General features: G+C 37.9%; 1 protein-coding gene across 1 annotated transcript in view; it reads left to right on the top strand.

The window, feature by feature from the left end:
• The window catches only part of MOCOS (molybdenum cofactor sulfurase), an 87,048-nt gene that overhangs the window by 25,346 nt on the left and 42,479 nt on the right, over positions 1–19,223 (top strand). The window contains 3 exon segments of the mRNA XM_020985697.2: positions 1,083–1,245; positions 12,165–12,243; positions 17,865–17,989. Coding sequence (XP_020841356.1) covers positions 1,083–1,245; positions 12,165–12,243; positions 17,865–17,989 — 367 coding nt within the window.

The raw sequence follows: 19,223 nt of genomic DNA, 5'->3' as shown, positions 1-19,223 counted from the left end.
TTTTATGACACTATGATCCTACTGCAAATAATTCATCCTATGCTTAAGATCATAGAATCATAGCTCTAGAGCTGCAAGAGACTTCAGAGGTCATCTGGTCCAACCCCCTCATCTTACAGATGGGAAAACTGAGGCCGTGGAGGTTAAGTGCTTTGCTGGAGGTCACATAATTGGTAAGCACCAGAGGCAGGTTTTGAACACAGGTCCTCTGACTCCAGACCCAGTGGTCTTTTCATGAACCACACTACCTCCTTCTTGTTAAATTTTGATTGAATGGGTTGGAGCCTGAATGAAGGCTACCTTGAAGTGCCATTGAGAGTTGGAATAATCATTTGGGCTAAAGCTGTGACTGACTTGGGAAACAGGTATCCTCCATCTTGAAAAGGGCTGTGTGGAGATGGAATGGAATAATGGAAAAAGTGGGAAAGTTGGAGATTGGAGAGCTGAGTTTGAATACTGATTGTTATTCTTACTAGCTCCATAATCATGTATTTGTCCCCGCTCTCTCTTTCTAAACACTTTCTAAACCTTTAAAGGCTATGTAAATGCCATCCATTATAATTTCCCCCCATCTTCTCTCCTCTTCTTCCTTTAAATGTTATGAATTCATTAAATTCAATGTTTATTAAATTAAAATTTGTGGTTATTCAGTCATTTCCAGTTGTGTCCAACTCGTTGTGACCCCATTTGGGGATTTCTTGGCAAAAATGCTGGAGTGGTTTGCCGGTTCCTTTTCCAGCTCATTTTGCAGATGAGGAAACTGAGGCAAACAGGGTTAAGTGACTTGTTCAGGGTCATACAGCTAGGAAGTGTCTGAGGCCAGATTTGAACTCAGGAAGATGAGAGGTCCTGACTCCAGGCCTGGAATTCTATCCATTGAGCCACCTAGCTGCTCTTAGATTATAATTAAATAATTGCAATTATATAATGTTGTATGATTAAGTTATAATCCTCTTACTTTTGAGAAGTCAGTGTGCAAACTATACTAAAAATATTTATTTATGCAATAATTTATATAAAAGGTTCTTGCCTAAAGCAAGCTTACATTTTTAATTTTAACTTTTATTTTGATTCTTTCTCAGGTTACCAAATGGCCGGTTGGAAACCAAGGATTGTTATATGACCGAAACTGGATGGTTGTGAATCACAATGGAATTTGCCTCAGTCAGAAGCAGGAGCCTCGTCTCTGCTTAATTAAACCCTTAATTGACCTGCAGCAAAAGACTATGGTCATCACAGCTGAAGGTAAGAAGCAATCACCAGCTCTCATGCACATTCCCTGCTTTGTCCGAAGCAGTGTGGTACAATGGAGAGAGCCTGCTGCAAGACAAAAAGTCCTCAGCTGTTCTCAGTTGTGCCACTTTCCAGCCAAGCCCATTGTGTTGAGTTTATTAGGTCTTGTGGGCCAAAATGAAAGATCTAGAAACAGCATGAATAGAATAAAAAGGCAAAATAGTTCATTTATTTGATCCTCGGTTTCCTCTTCTGTAAAATGGGGATAATGGCACATAGCAAGCCTCCTTGACAGGGTTGTTGTGAAGACAACAATGAGATGATGGAGGAGGAAAGCACAGTTCTGACTATATCACTCTCCCACTAGATACAATCCAGTGCCTTCCTATTACTTCTAGGGTCAAATACAAATGCCTCTGTTTGGTATTTAAGGCCTTTCATAACCTGGCTCAAAATTACTCTTCCAGCCTTATTGCAAATGTAACCCAGGGCCCAAAGCCCATTTGCATAAGGCTCCTCATTAGTGGAGACTAATTATTTAATGATCCCCTTCCTGTGTAAAGGCAGGGTTGGTGAGAGCTTGACAGAAGAAAAATCAGTCTTTCTGGCTTCTAAGTTCTATAGAGAAGAGAATCTGGAACCCCATTCCTTCTGGTCCCAGAAGGGAGAGAGCAACTCTGGTAAGAAGTTCACATATTGGCTGTGGGTCATGTATGTTACTCTCCATACACTTTCCAGTTCAGTTCATTCTTCACACATATTCCTCCCATCTCTGGTCACTGTGCCTTTGTATATGCTGTCACTCAAGCTTGGTATGTATTTTCTCCTCATGTCTCACCATTTCATAGAACCCTTGGTTCCTTTTAGAGCTGATTCCTTTAGCTTCTGGTGTCATCCCCCAATTCCAATTACCTTGTATTTAATCTATATATATTTTGCATCTTATTATTCATGTACATGTTTTTTTCCCCATTAGATTGTAAGCTTCTTGAGGGTGGGGACTATTTCATTTTTGTCTTTGCATTACCAGTGCCTAGCTCAGTGCCCAGCACAGAATATGTACTTAAGAACTTCTTGACTGACTTCCTAAAGTATAAAACACAATGTATATATCACATTATTTTTTTTTAGTAGAGCAGGCGTCAGGGATTGCTTATGTTTTAATGAATAGATAACTGAGCATTTTTCCTAGCAGCCATTAAGGTATTTTTATAACCCTATCAGCAAACTGATAGCTTTAACTCCTGCTGATTATGGAAATAATCTGAAATAAGCAAAAGAGGAAAAGAGACAGGGTAAGGTTCATTTTCACTGCAGGTTTGGTGAGCTGAGTATCTCTGTTCAGAGACTGGTGAGAATCTGGGGCTTCTGGGAGAAAATAGAAGGAATTTGATATTGGAATTTTACAATGTTACCTTCCCCTGTGGATCTAGTGAATTCCTTTGATTTGCCAAAACTTTCTGCCGTAATCCTGTGACATGAACAGTCAGCTTTGACTTTTCTGAGATAATTTTTAATGGAAATCCTATCCCATATTTGACATTGTTACCTCTCATTCCTCCTCTGGTCATCCCAGAGAAGTACAGTAACTTGGACCAAAAAAAAAAAAGAAAAAGAGAAAAAAGGCGTTCTGTCATTCTATTCAGTGTGGCAGGCCTAAGGGAAACTGTTTTTAGCAAAACTAAGGGTGTGCTGAGATGTTCTTCGTGTGGCCAGTGGGTGTTGCTGTTACATAACATAATGTAACCTTAACCCCAAACCCACAGATTTCTGAATATTTTCTTTTCTGGCATCTGGCAAGCCTTTGTTTTCATCTTTTTTTTTTTAAACTGTGAACAGTTTAGCCCTAGGGGGAACAAAGTAGACTCATGATATTAATGCTGCATCTTCAAATGTAGCCTCTTCTACAGAGTCCTTTGGTTTTTCCATGTTTCTTGAATGAAAGAAAGCAAAAGGGAAGGAAGGAAGGCTTGCTTCCCTCCTTATTGGGACTAGGACATGGTTTACTGCCTTCCTGCACTCAAATGAGGCTATTCATTATGTTCTGTATTTACATGAGTATCATTTGCTCTAAAAGGGTAGTCTAAGAATTTTCCAAATGCCAAATTTCATAGGACTTTGGTGAGATAATAATATGTTTGTCATCTTTGGGTTCCCACTACCTTTGCCACTCCCAATATAGTGCATGCAGTATAAGTATTAATTGGATGAACATATTCTAAGTGTCATGCAAAAAAAATTACATGACTCTTGACCTTAAGAAATTTATAAACCAGTTGGAGACATAAAACATGCATAGAACAGTTACATAATATAAGACAGCATATAACACCAAAAGATTGGATTAGTGCTGACAAAAATGTTAGAGGACTTCTGTGGAGGAATGATCACTGTGCACTGTCATGATGGAGGAATATTTCCAGGTAGGATTTGAACTGGGTCTTCAAAGCTAAGTAGAATTTGGATAGGTGGGCAGAAACATTTGCCTATGTTGCAGAGAAAAAGAGAAGATAGCAGTATAAGGGTCTGGGGGAAGGCATAGAGGTAGGTAGGAGAAAAGGATAAGGATAGTAAGGGTGTCTGAGAATAAGGAGTGGGGCTGGTACATCTTTCTACTAGGGGTTAGTAGCAGATAGTTGGAAAAGTAGATTTGAGTCAGATTATGAAGGTCTTTGAATATCAAGCATCAGTCTGGACTTTATCTTACAGGCATGTGGAGCCCTCTAATGGTTTTTGAGGAGAGAAACACAATGAAAGCAGGGTTTGAAGAAAATTGACCACAATGTCATTGGTTCTGGTGTTGCGTGGATTTATATTTGCATGTTGTAAGGGTAGATCTGAATAAATAACTGAATAAGTGATTGATTGAATGATAGAAAATTGTATAAGGTAGTCAGGCAAAGGAAAGACTAGGGATAGGGCAGCCAGCTAGGAAGGCTCAAGTAGTGTGGTTGTGGTAGGAGTGGAAGTAATCATGACAACTCAGATTTATAATAATTGAAAATTATATATTGGTTTAAGGTTTGCTAAGTTTTATACATCTATATATATATGTATATATATATATATATATATATATGTATATATACACACATACACACACACATATATATTAACGCATTTGGTCCTTATAACAACCCTGTGAGGTAGGTGCTATGTTATCATCCCCATTCAAATGCAAAAACAATTATGAAGGGATTTGGAGATTGGATATGGAAAGTGTGGAAGAGGGGGAAGTCAAAGGTGACATTGAGATTTCAAGTCTGAGTGCTTGGGTGAATGGTGATGCTGTTGTCAGAAATAAGGAAAAATGTTTAGAGTAGAAGATAATAATATGCTGGGTTTTAGACATATTGTATTTGAAGTGACAGTAATTGGAGATGGGGAACTAGACCTTGGAAAAGAAATAAATGGCTGAGGCTTGAGAACTGGGAGTCATACTCAGGTATATTCATTTTCTGTGGAAGGGTAGTAGAGAAAGATAAGAGGATAGGGCTGATATCACTTGTCCTTGGTGAACATGTAGGGTCAGAATCCAACAAAGGGAACTGAGAAGAGAGGTAGAAAAAAATCAGGTGACTGTGTTGTTGTGAAAGTCAAGAGAGGGGAACATTTCAAGTGCTACAGGGAATTTAAAGGGGTGTGTGTGTGTGTGTATGTATATGTAGAGAGACAGAGAGCACCCAAGAAAAGGTCTTTGGATTTGGCTATTAGAAGTCACTAGCAACTTTTGAGAAAACAGTTTCAGTAGAGTAGTAAGGATAGAAGGCAGATTTCAGGGGGTTAAGCAGTTGACAGATGATAATAAGATCACATGATAGTACACATTGTTGATGAAGTTGGGAAATGGTCCAGCAATTTTGGATTTCAATTTAGAGTTATGCAAGAAAAGCGACCGAACTGTGCATACCTTTTGACCCAGCAATCCTATTATAGGCTATATACCGCAAAGAAGTAAAGGCAGAAACAAATATCCAATGTATGCCAAAATTGTCACAGTAGCACTTTTAATGATAGCAGAGGACTAGAGACAAAATGGGAGGAGGGGACTATTGGAAAATAAATGAAAAAATTATGGCATGTGAATGTAATAGACTATATAGTAAGAAAAGATGAATATGAGATATTTGGAGAAATTTGAGATGATTTGTACAAAATGATATAGTGAAATAAGCAAAATAAAGAAAACAATATATACAATGACAACAAATATGTAAATAAAAAACACTAAAAGGAAGCTGAATTCTGAGAAATAGAGAAGACAGTGAAAGTTTTGGAGAAGGGATAACAATACATATCTTCTCCCTTATAGTAGAGAAGACAAGGACTATTAGAATAAAATATATATGCTATAATACAAAGTTTCTGTATCAGATGCACTTTTCTGATTGATTTTCCTTTATCAAAAGTGAGAGTTCAATCCTGGGGGTGGGTTGGGAAATTACTGTACTAGAGAGACAAAAGATATAAATACAGCAAATTGTTTAAAATATTGTAACAGTTATCCATAAATATGTCCTCCTAAATTCGTACCAATTTTAGAGTAAATCCCCAGCTGAGAAATAGGCTGCCTTCCAAAATGTCTTAGGGCATTTGGAACTCGCAACACATTTTACCATAGAAAACAAATGTTTTAAGTGGCTACATTTCAATTTCTATGGAAAAACAATAGCAAACAACACTGCTGCAACACTAGCAGAGGGTTGGATTGGAGCATTCATAGGGATTGGTCTGGGGAGAGGAAGGGGCATAGTTTCAAAAAAATGAGGAAAACAATATAAGAAATACACCAATAGTTTCCTCTATTCAAGCTGGCATGAGCATGACCGAGTAGCCCAGTAAGGGCCACTTAGACAGCTAGAATCTGAACAAAGCATGGCACTTAAAGGGAGTGAAGCTCAGAAATCTTGTTTCTTTGATCGTGTTCCATTATCTTTTTGTGAATGGTTTATGACTTTGTACTTGGACTCAGACGCAATTTAAGCCTTGGACAGTCCTGGTGCTGCTTCATGAACTAATTTATTGTGGACCCAACTGATAACTCTTTCTCCTGAGGACCGGGTTTTATGCTGATTATTTGCCAGTTCTCTGTTCTTTGTAAAGTCAGGCTCATGGCATCAGATCAGGAACTGGGAGGAGCCTTAGGAGACTTCTAGTCCAACACTCTCATTGTACAGATGAGGACACTGAAGCTCAGGGAGGTTAAATTCCTTTACCAAGGGCACATGTGTGGTAAGCAAGGAGAAGTAGGATTCCCACCCAGATCCTATGAATCCAGAAGAGGATTCTTTCCGCTGTCTCAAGCCTCTTACCTCTGTCTTCTGAGTGGCATCAAGACTCCCATCTCACTCCTCATGATGCCTGAGGCTTAGGAGGAGACAAATCAAAATAGATAGTTTTTTTCCCTCAAAATTTGGAGTTCGAGAAAGAAAATTTTAATTAGATGATGAGGGAATGGAGGGAGGTGTTTATGGAGATTATGAAAGGGACTTCTGGACCCTTTCAAGGACTTTCTGAGGTTGACAGTATTGGTTCTTTTTATGCTTGATTTCATTTCAAAATATAATCCTCTCCTTTTCCTTGTTATAGAAATATGTGTATGTGCACGTGTGTGTAAGTATGTACTGTAAAGAGTCAATGAAATAAAAGTAAACTGAGGTATATTCTTTGAGCAAAAACAGTAACGTGTATAACTGTTAACCAAGTAGGTCAGACTGGCCACCTCAGCAAGGCCAATGACCTTAATGAAAAGGGGGAGGAAATCCTCTTTATTGATGCACAGGAAAGGAGGGAATCTGGGAACATTACAATTGGCTACACTGGGGAAAGTGGGTTAGCATCAGGTGTGGCTAATCACACCCTTCTCTGACAATGAAAAAATATTAGCTGTTTAAGGGACTCATCTGCCTCTTGTAATCTTGGTTAGGAGATCAGAACCACCAGGTTTGATTTTCGTGGGGGAGATAAAACCTCCCCTAATTGCGCAATGACAGGCAAAGACAGATGATTTGTCTTGTGGGGGGATGGCACCAGATTAACCTGGTTGTGGCTTATAGACTACAAGCAGATGTTCCAGGGACTAACTGCATGAGTGTCAACATTCCCTTTCAACTACACCTTTAGACTAGTTAGGAGGGGCAACTTCATTTTTGAGCTTAACTCTAGAGCTGAGAAATGTGGCTTAACAAAATGGAAAATAGGATCAATTGCAGAATAGAATCAAAATAGTAGAAATTCAAGGTAATATAAATTTTTATCTTTTCACATTATGTGTATATGCATTTCCCAGACTGTTACATACAATTGAATGTGCAGTCTAGCCCTGTAAATCTATAAATGAACTGCACCCATAACAGAGCAGTAGGTGACTAGTCTAGCTTGCCTCTGAAGAATTGAAAAGTGCTCTCAGTGACCTAACACCATTCCCTAACAAGAAAAAATCCATCTCTTCAATATTCTCTGTACTCTATAGCTGCTAACCATGGAACACCACAAGGGGAGTAGGGGGGAAGGAAGATTGAACAACACTTGGCTGCTCATGCATGTAGATCCCTTGTAAAAGCTGAGTGTTCATAATTCAGAAAGTGCCTTTAGAATGGAACCTCAGCACCATAAGATTAATGGTAGTTTAATATTAATGTAAATCCATTGTACTTACCTAGATAGTTGATAATTTAACAGTTACTGAAAAGGTTATTTATTAAGTTGTCTCATGGATGTTGAGAACTATTCTAAGCCTTAAGGGGGATACAATGGAAAGAGAAGGGTAAAGGTCCCTGCCCTAAAGGACTTGGCAATCTAAGGAAAAATACAGTGCAATATAGACTCAAATTCAAGGCTGGATAGTATACACTATAAGGAATTCAGAGAAGGGAAAGATCTCCATGGAAAAGTGTGATTCCTGAGTTTTACTATTGGTAGTATTTGGAAGGCTGTGGACAATGGGAATGATACTGCAGGTCTGGAGCAGGGCAAAAAATGTCCTAATTTCTTTTTAATGGAAAAGAATAGGCCCTGTGAACTATAGACCAATGAGTTTGACTTTGGTTCTTGGGAAAATCTAGAATGGATTATTAAAGAAGCTGGTTAGTGAATAACTGTAGAAGGAAGTACTGATCTCATACACATACACACAAGAACAGGTCATATTGGACTAGCCTATTTCCTTTTTGACAGGTTCACTTGAGTGGTAGATCAGGGAGATGTTATAAATATAATATACATAAATTTTATCAAAGTCTTGACTAATTCATACTGTTCTTATGGAAAAGATGGCTAGATGTGGGCTCAGCTACAGTACATTTAGGTGGATTCAGGATTCATTGAATGACCACATTTCAGAGTACTTTTTTTTCTTTTTCCTTATATTTCCCTATTACTTTCTGACTTTTCCCCCTTGCTGATGGGTATAGTCCTGAGTTTAAGCTGCAAAGCAACTTCCTGCTGAACCTATTAGGAGATATAGGTTTCACATCTCTGTTTCTCTGTCTGTTTCTCTCTCTCTCTCTCTCTCTCTCTCTCTCTCTCTCTCTCTCTCTCTCTCTCTCCACTGGGTAACCTTTAGGGGGGCAGGGTTGATCCCAGCTGCGTTTCAGTCCCCTTTCCTTCAAACCCAGCACAACCACACAAAATTGCTCTTCCCTGCCTATCCCAATTCCTCCCTTGACTCTCCACCTTTTGGGGGCTATATCCTTGTCTACAGAGTGGGAAGACAGCAGGCAGTATGTTCCAAGTAGTCTCTGAAGCTTTAGGGGTCTCTAAACTAAGTCTAGGTCCAGTCAGAAGGCAGCATGATTTTGACTCCTCTCCCCTGTTCCTCAAATGGCTGGGTGGAATCAGTGTCTGCTGCTCGATATGCTGTATGTGCCCACAATGTCTCTGCAGCTGAAGAGATCCTAGTATAGGCTCCAGGGGTTCAGGTTACCTTTTTTGCTGGGTGCATAATATCTCCTGGGAAAGGGGCACTGAATGAGGATTTAAAGGATTATTGTTCTGTGCTGTTAATTCATGAAGATCTTAACTTGTAGGGATTCTCTTTAGTCTGTGGATTCAGCTGTAATTGTTCTACATATGGTGTATTGTTCCTCTTTTTTTGGTTGGGGGAAGGTTTTTGACAGTTACAGGTTTCTTTTTCAAGAAAAACAAAGTTTTAAAAAAGCATGCTTCAATCTGTATTCAGACACCATCAGTTCTTTCTCTGGGGATGGATAGCATTTTTCATGATAAGTCTTTCAGAGTTATATTTCTGAGAATAGCTAAGTCATTCACAGCTGGTCATCTTACAAGATTGCTGTTACTTTGTACACAGTACATTTCACCTTGCATCAGCCCATGCAAGTCTTTCCAGGTTTTTCTGAGAGCATCCTGCTCATAATTTCTTATACTATAATAGTATTCCATCATAATCACATACCATGGTTTGTTCAGCCATTCCCCAGTTGATTGGCATCCCCTCAGTTTCTAATTCTTTGGCCTCAGAAAAGAGCCACTATAAATATTTTTGTGCATACAGGTCCTTATCCTTTTCTTCAAATCTCTTTTGGGATACAGATGTAGTAGTGTGGTACTACAAAGTCAAAGGGTATGTATAGTTTTATAGCCCTTTGGGCATAGTTCCAAATTGCTTTACGGAATGGTTGATTCAGTTCACAGAGAGTTAAAGGTTTTGAAGAATGTGTTTCATCTGCCATCTTGCTGGCTTCTACAACTTGTAAGTCTCTTAGGGTAATTAATGTAAATTAAGTGTAAATTAATTGGGGATTTCCACTGAAGGGCTCTAGTGATCTGTGGTTGACCCTGTGCTGTGTAACATCTTTATCACTGACGTGGCATGCTTATCAAATGGTCAGATGACAAAAATGCGAGGGATAGTTGACATACCAGATAACATAATCAGTAGCTAACAAAATCTTGACAAGTTAGAATATGAAACCTATTTTGATAAGGCAAAATTGAAAAGGAATAAATGTAAAATTGACTCGGGCTAAAAATACTGATTTTACAAGTTTGAGATGTGGAAGACTTGGTAAGATAGTAAATTTTAAAAAAATACTCTGGTGGGGGGAGTTCAGAGTGAAAGCCCATTCCCTCATTTCTCAAAGGGACTTAGCCTATGCTCATCAGCTTAGCCCTTTTCCACCAAACATTGGTTATACAAAAGACCATTGTGAATAGTAAAGAGCAAGTAAAGCCATTTATCCAAGCAAAATAGTGAATAGAAATTGAAGTTCTACAGAATATACCAGAGAATACACAAGAGTAAATGAACTTATCAGCTGGGAGTGAGATAAAATCTCAGCTCAAACAAGGAGAGAGGAAATAATTTCACTAAAGGGAGTCCACTCTCTATGGCTATGGGTACCAGAAGTCCAGGGACGTGATGGAGGCTGGCTCCCCTACTTATGTGTAGCTCTAAAGCTCTAGTTTGCCATTCAAAGTCTGTACCTTTCCTCTCTTCTCTCCTGAACCTCTTTTCTCTCTTCCTTCTCTGCCTTGACTGCCTCCCCTTTCTCTATTCTTCCATTCTCTCTTTCTCTCTTCCTTCTCCTTCTCTCTTCCTCTTTCTTCCCCTCTCTTCTTCCCTCTTCTCTTCCTCCTCTTCCTTCACTTCCTCCTTTCCTCCCCCTCTTCTTCCCTTTCTCCTTTCTTCCTCTTCTCTCTACCCTAAAGTATGTCTGAACAGTCTATTCCTTTCTTAGGCCCACAACATTGCATTCAGCATTTTTTCAGCCGATCAGGAATTATATTTCCATCCATGTATGTAACTTGAAGTATAAAGCTATCCCTCTGACCATCTAAACTGAGCAGGAGTGGGATTTATATTTGGTAATATTACTTAGAATCTCTATTCTCAGAGTTTCTTGCTTAAGAAGGAGGGAAATCCTACAACTTTTCTTAACTTCTTAATTCTGCTATTTTTGCTGACATCGTTTTGTCTCTTAAGAAGCACATGGCTCTCAGGAGACTAAAATAGATGTCATCACTTGCTGAGTTTCAAGTTTGGCATTAGGAGGGTCATAGGATCATAGATTTAGATCTTAAAAGGACCATAGAGGCCATGCAATCCAACCTCCTCATTTTCTAGATGAGGAAACTGAGACGAGGTAAAGTGTCTTGTGTAGGTCACAAGTGGAAGTCACAGGACTTGAACCAAAGTCCATTGACTCCAAAGTTAACATCTTTTCTTTTTAGATATTCGATTTTATTTTATTTGCAGTTCCAAATTCTCTTCTTCCTACCTTCCTCTCTGTTTAATGTCCTTTCTGCTGTACCATGGAGCTACCTATTAGTAGCAACAGGGAGAGCTTATCTGCTGAGAGTAACAATGATTCATATGTACATAATGCTTTGAAGAGGCAGCATGATATAATGGGTAGGGAACCAACCTTGAAGCTAGGAAGACTTGAGTTCAAGTCTAAACCAGCATACTGGTTTTGGATAAGTCATTTAAGTTCTTAGTGCTATAGGGTCTTAATTGCAGAGAAGGAGCTGACTTACACTGGTAGAAGGAATTTCCTCACCTAGGAGGTTGTTACACTAATGAAATCACAGTTCTAGGCTCTGTCTCCATAAAAACCTTAAGGTTTACAAACTTTCTTAACAATAGCTCATTGAAGTAGGGAATCTAAATATTATTATCCTTGTATTGTAAATAAGGAAACTGAGGCTCATGATTCATGTGTGGATACAGCAAGTGTGACTTCGAACCAGGGCAGGTGTGTACATCTGCAGCTTGGTGTAATAAAAAGAGCGCTGGCTGTGGTGTCAGAGAATCTGTTGAACAAAAAGTGAACAAAAATCTCTTTATGGCAAAAAAGATCACCAAGGTCCACATATATCCTTTATACAAGCAATTTTTAGTTCAACTAATTTACAATTGCTCAGTTATATTTTTTGGATATAATAATTGTCTTTAATCTTTATTCATGTAGGGATGGAACCTATAGATGTGCCTCTAGATGAAAATAGTGAAGAGTATCAGATTTGTCAGAGCAAAGTCTGTGCAGACAGGTAAGCATTTTACAATGTGAATCTCTGATCTTGATTTCTAAGTACATTATAAGCATGTAGATATCCTAGTGGTGTATGGTAGATATTGGGCAAAAGGTTTTTTTTTTAAATGGTAGTGGTAAATTATTTATAGTGTTTAAACTATAGTATTTAATGAATTTATTGTTTTTGCTAACATTTACCAGCAAATGAGCAATTCTGTGGTTAGTGGCCAATCCAGAAAGGTTAAAAGATAACTCTTGTACAAACATTCATCTGAAGCTAAATTTATTGAGATGAAAATTTGAGGTGTCATCACCTGTCATTTAGTCTCATGGTACAGGAGTGTGACTTCTTATTGAGACTTTAGGCATTTCTAGGTGGGTGAATGTTCCACAGGATCAATTTTTTTTATTATACTGTGTTATGGAAATGCTTTTTTTATTCGTAGATTAAAAATAAAATAATAAAAAAAGATTTGTAAGGTCTCTCTGTCTCTCTGCAAGGTCTCCACTACTAACATCTGGATTGTAGGTACATGAAGAAAGCAACATAGTAAGATTTCTGGCCTTTCCTATGCACAGGAGAAACCTCAGCTGCTCATGTAGACTAGAGAATCCTACCCAGTTTTCTAACTTATCAATCTTGCTTTGTGCTTTTTAGCGTTTTAATTTAATTATTCCCAGATTTATATTTTAGCTTGTTTGAATATTTAAACTGTTGAGGGGGGATTTGAAAAATGGGAAAAAGAAAGGGGATAGTATCTGACTCTTCCTACAGCCTTGGGTTGGGGTGTGTTAGACATTCGTATCTGTACATTCCCAGATTCAAGGGTTCCAACACTTCCGTGCAGATGTTTATTATCTGTATGGGCATTACTTCTTGGGTGTCAGAACCTGAGGCTTCTTGGATCAGGCAGAAAATAATAAAAAGAACAATAGTGCCATTGTCTATGGCCTGAGTACATGACTTAACTCTTTTGAGCCAGATAATATGCTTTAAAATGTGCTATGTAGATGCAATAAATAGGTTAACAGCAGCTAGGTGGCACAATAGAGCTCTGGGCCTGGAGTCAGGAACACCTGAGTTCAAATATGACCACCGGAGAGAAACTCCCCTGGACAAGAGGTATTCTTGCATCCATTTGTATTTTCCTTTGTGATCCAATTTCACTTCAGTAGTTTTGGATATGTAACCCTGGGCAATTCACTTAACCTTGTTTGCCTCATTTTCTTCATCTATAAAATGAGCTGTTCAAGGAAATGGCAAACCACTTCAGTATCTTTGTCAAGAAAATCCCAAATGGAGTCACAAGGGGTTGGACACGACTGATTGACTAAGCAACAACATATATGTTAACATTTTACTCAGAGCTTTTTTCTTTCAGTACTAGAGGAATTGAGGGTTTCTTATATCTATGAGATGGATCAACAGGCAAGTATACAAGGCTAAAAAAAAGGCATCTGGTATGATAATATAAAGGGAAAACATCAAAGTAAATTTCTAGAAAAGAAGAATATGTAACAAATTTAATTCTGATTTTTAAGATATCCCAAAGAGGAAACGATGCTAAATGTTTGGGGGCAAAAATCAATTCTTAGAAAAAAAAAAGAAAAGGAAAAAAGATAATGAGGATACAATAACAGCAACACTTACCTTCTTAGGTCTGTAGAATATTTATGACAGTGATCTAAAGAATATGAGCCTTGATGAGAATATGAGGAAGGAATAGATAGGCTTTTACGAATTATGTTCCCCAGCAGACCATATCTTCATGGATACAAAATTTACTAAAAGGTGTTTATTTGTAGATTACAAAAGGGTTTTTTCTTCAGCAGAACACAATGCAGCCTTAAGGATTCTTCCCTAACACACTATGTTCCATGCACATGCTATAATCATACAAGGTTCTTTGATAGATACAACTACAGAGGTCACTTTGTTCAGCGACCCTTTGATCATTAGCATCAAAAGAGGAATAAAACAAGGGGATATGTAACCATCCCTGCCCCCAAAGACATCATCATAATGCACTCTGTAGAGTCCAAATCAAAGAGAAATTTCCATAGATAATGAGGCCTTCCTGATATTCCTTTTGGGGATCATAGAATCATATTTTTAGAGCTTGAAGGAACTTCCAATTCCCTCCTCAAATAACATCTGATTGTAGGATCATAAATTTTAGCTTTGGAAGGGACCTTTCAGATCATCTGGAGCAACTCTCTTATTTTGTAGATGAAAGAACTGAGGCCCAGAGATGTGAAATGATTTGCCCAAGGTCTCATGGGTGATAATAACTGGCTAAAGGAGGATTCAAATCCAGATCCTCTGACTCTAAATTCAGGGCTCTTTCCACTGTGCCATTCTTGATGACATTGTATTTATGGCATCAAACTCTGAAATAGAATAAAGTCTCCTCAATGAGATCTACAACTATTTTTTAAAATTCAGTTTTATCTCATTTTCACGAAGTTATGAATTTTCTCCCTCTCATCTCCCTTAAATCCTTCCCTTCAAGAAAGCAAGAAAAACAAACTGCTATTATAAACACGCACAAAACAAATTCCTACATTAGTCATATCCAAAAAAAGGTCTCAATCTGCTCCCTGAAGTCCATTACCTCTCTGTCAGAAGGTGGGTAGCATATTTCATCATCAGTTCTCTGAAACTATGGCTAGTCATTATGTTGATCAGAATTCCAGTGTTCCAGAGCTGTTTTTTATAATTATAATTATGATAGTTATAATTAATTGTTATATATGGTAATTGTATAAATTATTCTTCTGGCTCTACTCACTTCATTCTGCTTTGTATCATACAACTCTTCCCAGTTTTCTCTGATACTATCCCTTCATCTTTGTTACAAAATAATAATATTGGGCAGCTAGGTGATACAGTGGATAAAGGACAGGCCCTGGATTCAGGAGGACCTGAGTTCAAATGCGGCCTCAGACACATAACACTATGTGACCCTGGGCAAGTCACTTAACCCCATTACCTAGCCAAAAAACAAACAACCTCCCCCAAATAATAGTATTTAATCTTACATTCACACACCATAATTTGTTCAGTCTTTCCCTAAGTGATGAGCATTCTCTCACTTTCCAATTCTTTGTCACCACAGAAAGAGCTGTTATAAATATTTTTGCACATATAGATCCTTTTCCTTTTTCTTTGGACATTTACAACCACTGAAGTGAGATTGGACCACAAAGGAAAATACAAATGGATGTAAGAATATTTCTTGTCCAGGCGAGTTTCTCTCCTGAGCTCCAGTCTCCAATCATTAAAAGCTTTTTCAACAAACTGGATGCCTAATTGGTATCTCTAACTCTACATGTCCAAAACAGAATTCATCTTTTCTCTAGATCTCTCCCTTCTGAACTTCCCTGTTATTGGGAAGGGCATCACCATCTTCCTAGCCACTCAAGTTTGCAAAGTTGATGTCATCCTCCACTCCTGGCTGTCCCTTGACCTACATATCTAATCCATCGCCAAATCTTGTTTCTACCTTTACAACATCTTTCATATCCAACCCCTTTTTTCCACTCTCACAGCCACAACCCTAGTTCAAGCCTTCATCACCTCTTAATTAGATTATTGCATTAATTTTCTAATTGGTCTCCCTATCTCAAGTGATTTTTCCCAAAGTGTAGATTTGTCCATGTCATTCCTTGATCAATAAACTCCAGTTGCTATGTATTACCTCCAGGATGAAATATAGAGTCCTTTGTTGGGCACTTAAAGCTCTTTATAATCTGTCCCTTGCCTATATTTCTGGTCTCATACTTTGTCCCCTCCATACATTCTGTGATCTTCCTAAACTGGCTTGCTAGTTGTTCCTCAAACATGACACTTCATTTCTTTCTCTGTACCTTTACACTGGCTGTAACCCATGCTTGGCACCTTGGAGCTTTCTCTCTCATCTTCATCTCTTAGTTTCCCTGACTTTCTTTAAGACCCAGCTCCTGCATTCTATAGGAGCTGATTGCACCTTACCTTCTGTCTACTCTGTATAATTCTTGTATATGCTTCAGTATTTATATGGTAATAATATATAAATAAATGATTGTTAAATATAGTTGGATGGGCAGCCCATTCAGAGTCTGTCTCTATATATGTATGTATGTACTTATACACACATACATGTATACGTTATATACACACATATAGGTATATACACACACACCTCTTAGACAAATACTGCAAATACATAAGGGACTGGAAGAATTCAGACTAGATTGCTTTGGGGAAATTGATCTGCAAGTTTATTGATCACAAGCTATTGCTCTGCAAGCCATCTTTTTAATACCAGTAATCTCCCAATGATACCAAATGGCTACAAATGACATATACTACAATCTCTGAGGAGTTGAAATCATGGGTAATTTAGGCTTAGTTGATAGCTGGATGGTGAGTGTAAGTAGGCTGAACCTGCTTATTCATATTACTAAAGATTACTTGTGAGCTGGAAAATAGCATAAAAGATATCTTGTAGGAAATGTATGATTGGAAAAGGAGAGGATAATAGATAGGCATCCCAAGTGCAGCCCTGTTACTTGTGGATTGTTGGTCACTCTACAGAAATGTCTCCATCATGCAGGGCTGGGCAAATCCTTTGTAGTATTCCTAGGAGGACAAGGGCAGGACATGGATGGATTAAGATTTATACCACTGGGAGCAACACCCCCCATCAAGGAGCATACAGAGCCATTGAATGTTGGAATATAATTGAACATTTAAAAAATTTCTTCATTTTATGTGTCTGTATTTTAATAATTGTGGTTCTGTGTGCTTCACAGACTGAGAAATTATTGGACTGAATATTTTCAGAAGTTGTTTAGTAACACCTCAGATCACCACATGGATAGGAAAGGGGTAGGATGTTCTGTGTAAAAAAAAAAATCCAGTTAGTTTGGTGTTATTCTGTACTTGTGACAAAAACGGCTTTTATGGGCAATCTCCTAAAAGCCCTCAAGAAAGGGAAAGCTACATAATGAGATCTTGTGTTTGCCTCACCTTTCCAGAGAAAGATGTTAGGTATTATTTTTTTCCTTAGTAGAAAAAGAGGTAAAGAGGATTTTAAGAACACCTGTGTTTGTACCTCCCAAATCACATTTAGCACATTGTATAACAAAATCTGGCAATGTTTACCTACTTGTCAGAGACTTCCTTGTATCTCCTCTTCTCTCCCTTCCCTCCTCAAGGAAAAAAACCAAAACAAACCAGATCAAGAAACAAGTCAAAACTATGACCTTAGGGCTTTTTCAAATAGCAAGGCTGTAAGTCTTATAAAGTGTGAAATTCTAAGCTTTGTGGTTCTTGATGGTTGTAATTACATATATAATGCTCTTCAAAATGATTTCTAAAGCTTTATTCTCTCCTTGCAGGGTTCACACAGGCAGCAGCTTTTAAGTATCTTATCAAAATTGTCAATTCTCTCCGCCTTTAAAAACCTTCATTCTTTCCCCTCCTCACCACCTCATTTGCTTTTGAGTATTACTTAGAGATTCCACTTAACCTGAGCGCTGCTTAAACAAGATTTTATTGTCCTTGGATTTGAAAATTAAAAGAAAATTGGGAGCGATTATACATTATTGCTTAAAGAAAGACTAACAGTCTCTGTGTCTTTTTCTTTTTAGGGTAAATATGTATGATTGTGGGGAAAAAATTTCAGAATGGTTGTCAAAATTTTTTGGTCATCATTGTCGTTTGATGAAACAGAGTTCAAATTTCAAAAGAAGTGCAAATAAGAAACATAGAAAAGGTAAATCTATTTAACCTGGTGCTTGGAAAATTGGAATCTAGGCTTATCTAGTATGTTGGCCCTTGTGAACATCAGTATTACATGTGGACTTAATTTATGGGAAAACATATTCTTATGCATAAAACTGAGACTGTTCCATCTTTCACATTAGAAAGGAGAAATTAGGGGCAGCTAGGTGGTGCAGTGGATAGAAGAGCTGACTTCAAATCTGGCCTCAGACCAAGACACTTGACACTAGCTGTGTGACCCTGGGCAAGTCACTTAACCCCAATTGCAAAAAAAAAAAAAAAAAGAAAGAAAGAAAGAAAAGAAAAGAAAAAAGAAAGGAGAAATTACCAACCCTATTCCAGACAAGGTGATGTATTATTGGTTAGTGGATGTGTAATGGTAGATAGGCTATTTGAGAGGGTTTCAAGGGTTGACCTCAACCCCTTTCTTCAAAGGTTCAGGTGTCAGACTTGCATGAAGCTTACAGAAGTTTTTGATGTAATGCACCTGATAAATTATCAAGCATATAGGCTACTGTCAGAAGACATCAGTTCTAATCTTGCTTCTTCCCGTTGGCAAATAGCTTAATCTTACTGTGTTGTAGTTTCAGTTTTTTCATCTGTATATGAGTAGTGTTTGGAGGTTCAAAGGAGACAGTATAAGGGAAGCCTTTTTAAAAATAAAACTATCATTTAAGTATAAGGCATTATTCCTTGTACAGTGACCTTTTTACCCTAAAGTCCTCCTCCTGTGCTTCAATGTGATGTGGAAGTGACCTTGGTTCTTAGAGACTTAAGAGACCAGGAAGGATGGCCTTAGAGATGGGCTGTCTTGTGTGTTCATCAGTTGAGCACTAGCCTACTTATGTTTCAAGAGAATTACTGCCAGAAACATGGCAGCAGGTGACAGATTTTTTTAGCTTTTGTAATTCATGAGGACCATCTACTAAAGCACAGAAGTGTTTCAATCTTAATTGGTAGAAAGAAAGGCATAGTCATGACATCATGGCTTCTTTAAGTGTTGACATAAGTATCAGTATACAATGGAGCATCAGGCTCTGGTACATTGATTTACAATAACTAAATGCCCAAAAGTCTAATCTTACCCAGAATGCTGGCTTATTAAGAAATTCCATTTATGCATTCATTCAATTTGCTAATAATGGTGTCAAACATTATGCTTTCTTAATATTTATTTTTACAAAAGATACTAAAAAAATTGTTTTTTTATAATGGATCCAAAAGGA

The sequence above is a fragment of the Phascolarctos cinereus genome, unplaced genomic scaffold, assembly GCF_003287225.1.
Source record: "Phascolarctos cinereus isolate Bilbo 61053 unplaced genomic scaffold, phaCin_HiC Scaffold_4;HRSCAF=312, whole genome shotgun sequence".
NCBI lineage: Eukaryota > Metazoa > Chordata > Mammalia > Diprotodontia > Phascolarctidae > Phascolarctos > Phascolarctos cinereus.
Note: the sequence above shows the minus strand (reverse complement) of the source record. Positions and strands in the feature narration are given on the sequence as shown.